Source organism: Lepidochelys olivacea (assembly GCF_965140295.1).
Source record: "Lepidochelys olivacea isolate rLepOli2 genome assembly, chromosome: 1".
Taxonomy (NCBI): Eukaryota; Metazoa; Chordata; order Testudines; family Cheloniidae; genus Lepidochelys; species Lepidochelys olivacea.
In genome coordinates, this window is record NC_140411.1 from 103,010,209 (window position 1) to 103,023,079 (window position 12,871).

General features: G+C 39.3%; 1 protein-coding gene across 4 annotated transcripts in view; it reads right to left on the reverse strand.

Moving 5' to 3' along the window:
* NALCN (sodium leak channel, non-selective) overlaps positions 1 to 12,871 on the reverse strand; it is a 342,791-nt gene that overhangs the window by 255,149 nt on the left and 74,771 nt on the right. For all 4 annotated transcript variants that reach the window (XM_084629335.1, XM_084629334.1, XM_084629337.1 and 1 more), the window contains one exon: positions 5,350 to 5,504. In XM_084629335.1, the coding sequence (XP_084485461.1) occupies positions 5,350 to 5,504 (155 nt within the window). The remainder of the gene's footprint in view (positions 1 to 5,349; positions 5,505 to 12,871) is intronic.

Sequence of the window (12,871 nt, forward strand, 5' to 3'; positions counted from 1 at the left end):
CCTTCAAGATGGTGCAGAGGACAATGCTGACCAGAATACAAGAGCACAGCAGAAAACAGCAGAGAAGAGTTCTAGGATCAGTATGTATTGTACTTCATTTAAAAACCGAACAAAACTGGAAAACAGAGTTACATGCTTTTTAGAATAAAATCCCTTGGTAAATACCAAATCTTAGTTTATATACAGATCCAGTCTTGCTCCCATTCATGTCAAATCTATGTACTTCAATGGAAGCAGGATAAGGCCCAAAAGTAAAGAACCTTCTACCATGCACAACTATATTGTATGCGTCTCACAATATCCCCTTTCTGCGCCAAATTCATCCCTGGTGCAAGCTGGCAAATCTCTATTAACTTCAGTAGTGTTGCATCCACTTATGACAGCACAGAATGTGATCCTTGCTCTGTGGGAAACTTGCTAGATATCTCGCTTTTCTTTTCTTTTTTTTAAAATTTGAAATTGAAATGATCAGAATCAAATGCGCAAAACTTGTACCGATTTACCGTAAATGAAGTAGCACTAATTATATGGTAGCTGCTAGATTGCTATGTTCATGTTTGTTATAATGACACATCTCAGGAATGAACAGGACAAACTCTATAATAATACCTTCAGGTAAAACATCATTGCTTTTATAAAATAAAATAATATTGTTACACAAAAAAAGTTTACCAAATAATTTAGTTACCTGTAGACATATAAGGTGCATCATCAATTGGAGCGTTATAAAATATTGCTAAGCTATTGCCATTTATTGCCCTATTACCAACATTCCTGATTAGGGGAAGCTTATTAAAATTGTACCAAAATAGTTCTGAACATTACCTGATATCCTCAGATTCTCTTAGACATCCTTCTATAAGATGGCTATTGTAGAGAGACAAATGTGAACATAAGAATATAAAAATGGCCATCCTGGATCAGACCAATGGTTCGTCTAGTCCAGTATCTTGTCTTTTGACAGTGGCTGATGCCAGATGCCTCAAACAGAATGAACAGAACAGGGCAAATGCTGAGTGATCCATCCCGTCATCTACTCCCAGCTTCTGACACAGGCTTAGGGACATCCAGAGCATGGGGTGAGTCCCTGACCACCTTGGCTAGAAGCCATTGTTGGACCTATCTCCATGAACTTATCTCGTTCTTTTTTGAACCCAGATATATTTTTGGCTTCACAACATCCCCTGGCAATGAGTTTCACAGGTTGACTGTGTTTTGTGTGAAGAAACACTTCCTTTCATTTGTTTTAAACCTGTGGCCTATTAACCAGAATGACATCTCGGTCTCGTATTCTGTGAAGGGGTAAATAACACTTCCCTGTTATTCACTTTCTCCACACCATTGATGATTTTACGGATGTCTATCGTATCTCCCCTAGTCATCTCTTTTCCAAGCTGTACAGACCCAGTGTTTTTAATCTCTCCTCACAGGGAAGCTGTTTCATACTCTAATAATTGTTGTTGTCCTTCTCGTTACTTTTTCCAATTCTAATATATCCTTTTTTAATTGGGGCAACCAAGATTTCCTGCAGTATTCAAAGTGTGGGTATATCATTAATATATTTATTGGCGTTATGGTATTTTCTGTCTTATTATCTATCTCTTTTAGCGTATTACATCTGTGCTACAGAATCTGCCTGGTTTCCAGTTCATTTTTGGATGTTGGTTCCAACTTACACAGTTCAGGTCCTCATTGTCTTAAAGATTCTTTTTCTCTCCTGCCTTATGCCAACAGTTGAGCTCCTTGGAGATGCTTGGATGTCTCTATTACAGCAGTCCTGACGGGGTATTTTTTCTGAAAGCTCCTAAAATCTTGAGCTCATTCTCCGCTACATTCTGAAATAGCCTAAACTTTGCTGACTTTCAGGTCATTCTGCAACACATATTTATTTACTAAGACATTTGCCTAAAAGAGATTTGTAAGGTTTCAGGGAAGATTACTGAAGTCCTTAATTGACACTGTATCAATCTGCTCTGTAACAAATACTAATGCACTAATGTGAGTAATTTTATGGAAGTGAACACTTTTATTGAGTTAAGTGGGACTACTCAAATGCATAAGAATCAGAATCAGGGCCTTAGAGATGGTTGGAATTTTTATTTTGTAATTCAAGTATATTTTTTAAAAGTCTCAAATAAAAACTAGGCTATTTTTAAAGTTTTATTAACTACAGGAATAGCTCTTGCAATGTAGCGCTCTTACTTTTTTTTCTTCACATTTATTGACAGATTATAATAAACTGAACAATATCTTATGTTTCAGTATATTTTTGCAGCACATAACCCAATATAATCAATCCTAGGGAATTCACAGCTATATATTACCTCCCATACTTTCCTGGCTTTTGTCAATTAGCTATTAGGAGCTGAAAGGGTTTCTTGGTTTGCCATAATGAGGATTACCCAGGATCCCTAATTGGTATATTAATAAGATGTAGTTGAGTTTGAAACAAATGATATTAGTCTTATTTATCTGGAAATATGGGGATTGTGACAGGGTGGACTAGGTCCAGAGGCCCCCTGCTGGAGGCCTCACGGGCCTGCCTCAACCCACCCCAGAAAAGAGGAGAGGGAAGTCCTCCATGCAACCTAGAGCGGCTGCAGAGAAACACCCAATCAGAAGGGCTGTTGGACTGGCCAATCAGGGGCTCGAAGACTCATATAAAAGGAAACAGCAGAGGCAGAGCAGTCAGTTGCTGCCTAGAGCTCGAAGAGGGGGAATTCGGTGTCTGGCTGGCTGGAACAGCAGCAGGACTATGGACAGATCAGTGTGGGCAGGCTGAGCCCAGGGGACTGAGCCCAGAACATAGCCAGACCAGGCAAGGGTACTGTGATGCGCCCTGCTGGTCTGCCTGAAGACTGAGCCCAGGGAGGACTGCCAAAAAAAATCAACTGAGGGTACCAAGATAGGCCCCTGTTGGGCTGTTAAAGAACACAGTGCCTCCAGGGAGGAAGTCTTGGTGCTACGGCCCCATACCTGGGCCATGAGAAAGAATTAGAGACTGTATACCCTGGAAAGAGGAACAGTGTGTGTGACTTGGCCAGAGGGCTGAGTCACTAAAGACCTGCCAAACAACCACTGGCTGGGGAGGGGTCATGAAAGGCAGGTGCCACCCCATTGTAAGAACTGAAGGAAAAGCAGCCTCACAACCGACCAGAAAGGGGGCACCTGTGAGAGGTGGATGCCATCCTCGTTCAAAGACTGAGTGAATACAGACACATATCAGTCAGACAGGGGGTGCTTATGAGAGGAGGGTGCCACAGGAACAAACGTTTTTGACTCCTCTCTTGGAGTTGGGGATGAAGGTAGCAGTTGCAGTATTATATGTTGCAAGTACTGTTGAGGGGTTTGCAATGCATATACTCTTACAAGTGCTTCCTCTTAAGCCTTATTGGGGTACAGTAAGGTGAAAGGAATTGTTCTATATGAGAGCATCCTTCATTTGACCTTCCTCACACATAGTGAGAGATTTTACACATTAAGTAAAAAGAAAGGGAGTAATAGTGGCACCTTAGAGACTAACCGATTTATTTGAGCATAAGCTTTCGTGAGCTACAGCTCACTTCTGTAGCTCACGAAAGCTTATGCTCAAATAAATTGGTTAGTCTCTAACGTGCCACTAGTCCTCCTTTTCTTTTTGCGAATACAGACTAACACGGCTGCTACTCTGAAACCTACACATTAAGTAGTATTTCACACCATGCATACCCCCATTTAAATCAGTGGGATTTCTCATGAAGTAAGGTACTACTGAATGTGAATAAGTGTGCAGAATCTGGACTATATAATAGGGTAAGGGTATAAAGTTGGAGGGAACTGGGGGGGAGAAATCTAACGAACAGAATCACAGGTGACACCAGTCCTCTAATCCAACCTGTGTTCTTAGAGGAGCCTTTTTGAGCCTTCACAGAGTCAGAAGTTATAAACCCAGAAAAGGACATTATTTTGTCTCCTGTACAACATATGACTTCCCTGAATTAATTCCTATTTGAATTAGAGTATATCTTTTAGAAAAACATCCAATCTTGATTTAAAAATTGGCAATGATGGAAAACCAACCTCAACCCTTGTAAATTATTCTAATGACAAACTACCCTCACTGTTAAAAATGTGCATCGTATTTCCAGTCTGAATCTGTCTCGCTTCAGATGGGAGCTCAAGCTGAGCTAGTTATCCACTGGTACCCCAAGTCTCTTGCAAAGTCACAGCTTCCCAGTATACAGTCCCCATCCTGTAAGTATGGCCTAGATTATTTTTCCTAGATGTATAATTTTGCATTTGACCAAATTAAAGTGCATCTTGTTAGCTTGAGCCCAACTTTACCAAGCAATCCAGATCATTCTGTATCAGTGACCTGTCTTCATTATTTAGCACTTTCCCAATCTTTGGGTACTCTGCAAACTATAACAGTGATTATTTTCTATGGTCTTCCCAGTCATTGATAAAAATGTTACATAGCATAGGGCCTTCTATTAATGATTCAGGAATTGTATTTATTATTTTATTTATGATTATTTATTATTTTAGTACCATCACTATGAAAGTCAAGGGGACCCAGAGTTTAAACAACTCCTGGTTACCAGTATATAGATATTTTCCAAACATTTCAGCCCAAATGGTTAAAAATTGGCAAAATTATACACAACTGAAGACAGGTTCTTATAATGGGTAACTTTAGCCATAGAGGTGGGTAACCTTAGCTACAGGAGTCGCTATCTGTGCCATATAATATGTAAGATGTTTGGTCAGAGATGGTCTTTGAAGCTGCAATGCCTAAATCTGGGGAACCTAAGAAATGTCGTACTAGCTTTTCCATAACCCATGAACCATCTGAGTTGGGACTGCAATTTAATCCAGCCTAATTTCTACTGCATGAGCTAGCAGTGCTCCTTAAATTATGCAAATGTAAATTATTTTAATATGTCCATCACTGCTGTATTTGGGCACCATCTAAAACCACACTACAGAAAAATACTGCACCAAAATTTTAGTCTGAAAGATAAACAGATTATGAAACCACTAAATAATCTAAAATTTATCACAAATAATAAAAACCCCATGTTAATCATTGTATTTACATATTGTAATAATGAATGGTTGCCCCTCCATAAAAAAAGACATTGTTATACAATTATTTAAACCTTGGGGTGCCAGACTCTATACAAATAGATTATGACTTGACCACTTAAAAGAAAATCAATATCGTTGTTTGTGCAGTAGTCATATAGGAGAATACTGTTTTCACTTAGTATCTTCACTGCACAGACATGAACTATTTTGTATCTGTTCTACTTATTTTAGAAACATTTTTAAATGGATACTGAAATGGATTTTACCAGTAAGACAGACCTATCTCATTAAAGCCACTGTAGCCCAGCTCTTGCCTGCTTAGTCCCAGATCTTCAAGGTCCATGCACTTAAATCCTGCTGGACACTGGTAACCTTCTTCTAGCTCTCTGGAACAGTGGGTATCTGGGATAGCTAAATTATTCCAGGTTACATTTCTGTGAAAAATACAACATCAAACTGTTAGATGTACTCAGTTTTCATATGCTTAACTTGTATATTTACTGAGTTTAACATTCATTATTAATGCAGGTTATTTTGCAATGAAAAGTCAATATTTTAAATCCTGTAAAATTATTTTATTTAAAACAATTTATTTTAGTGAATTCAGTGCTCATGGGAAAGGTCAGGCTAACGCACCTGGAAGCTGAAGTTCCCTTCCATCAGCAGCAGTAGTAACAAGTGCAGTCACATAGTACTATCTAGAGGCCCCAACCGAGATGAGAACCCCATTGTGCAAGATGCTGTCCAAACACATATGGCAATAAAAATCATAAATAATATTAATAGTAAGAAACACTCCATGACCCACAATATGGGGGGGAAGGGGGAGAGAAGGAAGTATTATTATCCTCATTTTGCACATAGGGAACTGAGACACAAAACCTGAGATTTTTCTAAGGAGGGAGTTAGAAAACCATCTCCCATTGGAATTCAATAGAAGTTGGGCACCCATCTCTCATAGGCTTTTTTTTGAAATTCCAGCCAGAGACACTAACTGACTTGCCCAAGAACACACAGGAAATCCGTGGCAGTACTGGGAACTGAACCTAGATCTCCCAAGTGTCAGTCCAGTGCCTTAACACCCATCAGTTTCAATAATATATTTTATCAACAGATCAGGTCAATCTTTGTAATCTCTGACATATCTATTACAGCCAAACATCCATTAATACATTTTATGGAATTGAAACGTCTGCTTTGTTTGTTTATAATGATCTGATGAGCTAGCTATCTATAAGCATAAAATCTCAAGAACAGACAGAAAATTAGCAATGGTTAATAAAATTCATACGCATTTCGGACTGCAGTCTGTGTCAAAAGGGATGTAAATATATAACAGTTGCCAGTTAAACTGCTATGTAAAATCAGCCTATTGCGAGAGAGATGGTGGATTATATCATTTACTCTTTTATAGGCTAAGCTTGGTTCTTGTGTGTTTGACTTTGCTTATCTTCTCACAAGACTCCAAAATATTTGAAAAGTTTTGTATGTTTATCATCAAAACTTGTTCCTGAGTGTGATCCAAAGAAGAAATGCTCCTAACATAAGTTTTAGTCTGCCCTTTAGCATATTACTCCTTATGATTCTTCTAAAAGTCCTCCTCTTTTAATCTAATTCCCAGAGGCATTTTGATGACTACTTGGGGTGAAGAGAGGCTTTAATTACTTTATTTTTCTTGCTTTCATGCACTGCATGCATTATTAAAAAATTAATCTATAATTCGTCAAGGTGAAACTGAAGCTTCCTGCACAATTGTCTTTAGGCAAGGAAACAACTGTAGTTTGAACCAGTTGGCCTCCATCTTTGCATGGTACAGAAAGAGGTGCATACACACAGGTATCTCTGCTCCAGTTTTTAAATATACTCTGCAAATCTAGTTCTGGGCACAGATGTCTATACAGGCATATGTATGTTCATGTCACCATGTTTAAATACATGATCAGCAAAGATTTAAACATGAACAAGGTATGTAAATTCATTTATACTAGAATATTTTAATGCACAATACAAGTACTTTGAGATTGTGGTATCTCTGCACAGAAGACATTCTGCTATAGGATTATCATGGTAACATTTTATGAATATTCTTAGCAGTGAAAATTAATTCATTGGCACAAGCATATTCAGAGCTCATGCCACTAAGAACTAATGAATTTTACATTATGCTTTGCACTAGGAAATCCCAATTCCCAGAGTCAAGAGATTCCCTGTGTTAGGGAATATTATTAAGTGTACTGCTTGCTCAGTCATTACAGTGCAAGACACTAATTTTCAAATGTTTCATTTAAACCTAGGTCACTTTCATATTGTATCTACTCTCCAAATTACAGTAAATGGTCTTCAATCCTATACAGCTGCCTTTCCTGAAAATGTCAAAATCATTTTTGGACAGTAAGGAAGCCGAACTCTGTCTGGTACATTGGGTCCTTCAGCCAAGACAACATCACTGAGGCGCTTATATATACTGAGGTTGCGTTTGTGTTCAGGGCAAGTATAGTATATCAAGATAGAGCTATATGTGACAAGAACATTGCGCAGAATTTAACTGCAAAATGGTTTAAATTATTTTACTCCCTGAGGTGCCAATAGTCTAGAAATGCTCAATATTTACTAAGGTCCTCGTTCAGCAAGGTGCAGCAGCAGGTGCCTAACTTTAAGCACTTGAATAGTCCCATTATGCAATGTGCTTAAGTAACTTGCTGATGTACAATAAAAGACTTCATTTTTATAGCTCTACAAATAACTCAGCATTTTACATTTCTGCATGGTTTTCAAAGCCTCTGGGGCAAATGCTTCATCTTTTAAGCTGATCAGCTGTGGAAAACCCTGAACAAAGCAGAACTAACCCAGCACAGGGGCATTGGACACAGGGCTAGGGTAACCATGTGTATCCACCAGCTAAACTCCTTTGTGGTTGGGGACGGCTACTGCAGCCCAAGACTGTGGGAAAGCCAGTGTGCTGGCACCTTTTGGCCCGGAGAAGAGGATTCTTCCCATCTTCTCTTCCCCATATACACAAACACCAACAAGGCAACATGGAAGAATATGTCTTGACATGGCACGGCCAATCCACTGCCCCTTTTTTCATGCCTACTGTGGCCAAGTAACATTTTTAAACAGCTAGAGTGGTGAGGACAGAGACAGCCAGACATTTTCTGAGCACAGCTCTTTTGTTAGGACTGTGCTATAAGGAAAGTATTTTGACCTTGGCATTTAACAAGTTAGAAAATACCTCAGGTGATTTGACTCTTCATTCCTTTGACCTATTTTCTACTAACTTCATTTTCTTCACTAAGAACAGAATAGGGTCACTTATACTGTAATTTTCATACCAGGTAAAGTAGTGACATTAGTAGTAATGGAATCTGTTAATTAACGTATAAAGAAATGTGCTCAGAACAGTTAAATAAGGAGGGAATAACTAGCCTCAGCTAGTCTGGCATGTTACTGCAGGAATGTAAAAGAAGTTTACCTCTCTGAATACACCAGATACTAACAGTAACACCACCAGTAGCTAGCAGCTAAAGAACTGATTATGCATGTTGTTTCCCTTGGCAAAAACAAAGAAGATTACAGTCCTTCTAGCTTCATCTTACCAAGTGTAAATTTTGATGAGATATGAGGCTGATGTGTGTGGTGATGTTTATTTTGGCCAGACAGCGGTCAGCAATGTCTGAATAAGAATGTGAGGTTAAAAACAGTTGTAGCTACTTCAGAGTAGGGATCAGAGCTTGATGATTGTTTTGAAAAGACAAAAGACAATTAATTGGCTGTCCATAACTACAAACTAAAGAACTGCAAAAGAGCAAGTTACCTGTGAGAGAGACTAAGGCTCCAATTCAGCGAGGTACTTAAGAAGGTGCCTAACTTTACACAAATGAATAGTCCCACTGACATGAATGTGACCATTCATTGTTTAAAGTATCTGTTCACAGGCTTAAGTATCTTGGTGAACTGGGGCTGAAACTGGGAAAACGAGAGGTTCCCCACATTACTCCAGAAGGCTACTCATTGAAGGTCAAGGTTAGGTAACAACAGTATACAAAGAGGCAAGAATACCCTTAAGTAGATGACGTTAGAATCCTTTGGATAAGGCCACGGTTCCAGAGGCAAGATTAGAAGACGAAGCTCTTGAGTACTATAACAGGAGAAATGAACCAAGACCTGGAGGGAGGGGGGAATAAATAGGAGCAAATAGGCTATCTGCCATTCACACAGGGCTGTGAAGAATGAAACTATGTTATTCCAGGTCACATTTTTAAGAAGAAACATTGAATTCCAATTTTCGATTTCCAACAAATGGCTTGTCTATATGAGAAAGTTATACTGGCATAAGCGAAGGCGTGACTTTAAACCAATATATTGATAGTGGTATAATTCCTCCTATGGACACTCTTATTCCAGTATAAGAGGACCTCTTTTTGCTTTTAGCTTCTGTTGCTTAAAAAGGGGTTTAAACTAAATCAAAAAAAAAAAAAAAAAGCTTGTCTCATACTGGAATAAGAGTTTCCACAGGGAGGATTAGACCATTATAACTTTATTGGTCTGACTATACTGCTAAAATTATATTGGTGTAATTGGTAAAACTTTCCTATGTAGATGAGCCCCAAGACGTTGTCCTAGTCTTCAGTAAAATACACACACACAACAACAACACTTCAACACAACACATCCCATGACCCCATCTTTTTTGCAGGAAAATAGAGCATAAAAAAATCTATTAAAGTCTATAATTTAACAGTTAAGCCACACCATCATATAGTGACTGACAAATGACTTGGTAGTCCTGCTACCTGAATGCAATCGCTGATGTGAATGACATGCAGTAATTTTGCAGTGTGTTGAGTTCATTTTGTGCTGTCTGGGAAGCACAACTAGATGTTCAATAATAAAAGTTTACCACTGGGCAGAGTCCATATAGTCTTGAATGAACATGCCTGGGAATGCAGGTTAATTTGGACTTTACTATAGAAAAGTAAACCTTCTGATGAAAACTTTTCAGAATTGACTAAGATTTTGCCCATCTTGGTTTTCAAGTGACCTATAGCTAGGGTAAACCTATAAGGTAAATACTTTGACAAAAGCAATTTAGTGGGTGATGTTTAACCTGAGTTTTTTTAAATACAGCTGATATCAAATGCAATAGCTTCTTAGCACAATTCCTGATTTGAGCCCTGATTTTGGGAAAGCACATAGGTACTTGCTTAACCTTAAGTACATTCCTAATTAACAAAGTACCTACTCATGTCCTTAAGTTCCATTGACTTCAATGGGAGTTAAGCATATGCTTAAATTTAAGTAAGTATTTGAGTGCTTTACTGCACTGGGGCCTTGGTAGAGAAGGGAATATAGTGCTCAAAGTGCAGCTGAGTTTCATTAAAGCTTTTGATAGTTTCTGAATATCTTAGGATCAACATTAAGAAAACTTGCAAAAATTTACACCAGTGAAAGAATATAAATTCGGTTATATTGGTGCAAACCCCTATTGTAGACACACCACACTGTAATTTAGCACTGACGCTGATACCACTGAATCTAGTAAATTACCAGAGCAGCTGCACTGATGTAAACTATGCTATACAATGGTGCAATATGCCTATGTTTGGGGTATGCACAGCTATAACTATATTCATATGGTTATGCCGGTGTATATTTCTGTAATGGCTTCAGTAACCTGCAAAAATATTCACCCCATCCACCCATCTCAGAGCAGGCGGGGATACGGGAGAAATTGATCAAATTGGCCGGGATTCCCAGGGCTATTTGCTGGAAAATAATGTGTTCTTCCACATCTAGGCATCCCCTCTTACTCCTCCCCCACACAGAGTGCATATGGACTTTGAGGAGTGACTGGGAATGGAAATCTCCTGCAGCTACCTACTGGCCAATTCATAGGAGATTAGGGAACTAACTGGCTTCCACAGACATACTCTTCAATCCCCATCACTCAAGGCTCTGTTGGGTTTGGGACACAATCTTGGGCACCCAAATGCTGTCCCACTCTTCCTGCCCCGTAAGTAGTATATATGCCAGGGCTGGATCTCTAGGCTTGCTGTGGGTCTGACCCCATCACCTTTTTTGTAGTCAAAATGATTTTTAACTTTTGGGTATGACTGTCCAGTAGGTTTGTTTCCTTGCCTCATAGCACCCAGGAGGCCTGGTTGGCAGCAATAATAAGGAAAACAAGGGACAGAAATTTTCAAAAAAGAAATTAGTAAGTGGTGTGACAATGCACCTCTTTCATTACATCAAAGCTTAGAGTTTCTCCCTGTGGTGTTGGGTGACTGGGAGTAAATCAGTTCTACTCCAGAGGTTGAATTCTTAACATGGGTTTATTTACAATATTTACAGGGTAGGCCCTAGGATTGGCCCAAGAGGTTTCTTTAAACATACAAAAAATACACTCCCTAATTCCCACTGGAGCACTGCCTCTTCTTTTGCTGGCTACCAACTGCCAGGCACCTTCTCTAAACAGAAATAAACACAAGATCTCCTCCTCAGAGAAAAAACAGCTCTTTATCTAGGTGAAGCCTTTTCTCTTTGCTGCATACAACCCTTCTACAGCTTGCTTCTCATCTCTCTTCTGCCCCCCAAACCCCGAAAGAATTTTCAAAGGTCACAGGTTGTCCTTAATTGGACTCAGTTGTCCATAATTAATCTGTGGTAACCTCTATCAGTTCCTAGGAAAAAGAGCTTTAACTATTCTAAGACAACCCACCTTCACCCACCCTGCCAGGACTGACTGGGTCACTCAGCTAATAAAGCGAGTAACTGCTGTCACAACTACAGTCAGTGACCAGTGCAGGTGAGAGGCTTTAGGGTGCCAACTCCTGGGGTAAGCAATCCAGCAAGTTGATGGCATGGATCCCGCTACCCTATGGAATACAGGAAGGTTGTAAGTGTTCAACAGATTGCATCTGTACCATCCTTCCCCAGCTGGGGGGAAACTAGAGAGACTCAGCAGCTACACTGAATCCTATCCACAATCAAGGATGGTTAGGCTACGGACACTAACCCACATCCATTGTTGTTGTATGGCCTGCCCTGAACTCAATTAATGCCTGGTAGTTTGCAGGGAGGAAACAGAATCCCTTCTGCCCCCCTTTAGTATGTTCAAAGTTATAGCCTTTAATATCTCCTATGTCTCTTTGTCTTCATTCTCCTGTGTGTCTTAATCAATACTATCTAGACAGAAATGCTATAGCAGGCAAAAAAAAAAAACAGTCTCAGAGATCGTGAACAAGAAGTAATTATTAACAGTACAGTTTCCAAGTGGGGAGCAACATTAACTGGGATCTTGAAGGAATTAGCAATGGGATCTGTGTTATCTATTTTCATTAATTACCTGGGGGCCAGCCAGTATGAACTCCACTTTTTCAAATTCACGTGAAACCAACGTGCTGAAGGATACTAAATACCCAGGAGGATAGAACAAAATTTCAGAAAGTTCTTCAGATAAATCATAGAACAGATATTGGATGGCAACAAAGAGCCTCTTGTACTCCAGATTTAACTACTCATCCTGCAAACAGGTCCATGCAAGCGCACAGGCCTTACAGCTGAATGACGCTGGGTCCTATTGTCAACGAGCCATATAATCAGTGTTCCTAACTTTTTCACCCCTTCACTTTTGGGTCACAGCAATTGATTTTCTAGTCAAGAATCTGCTTAGCAAACATGTTAAGTGCATAGAAAACTATTGAATCAGCTCCTTTTAACCTACAGCATCTTAGCATAAATCAAGCATCTTAAAGCTAGAACAATATATTTATCAGTTCCGAGTTGATCTACTGCTTAGTTA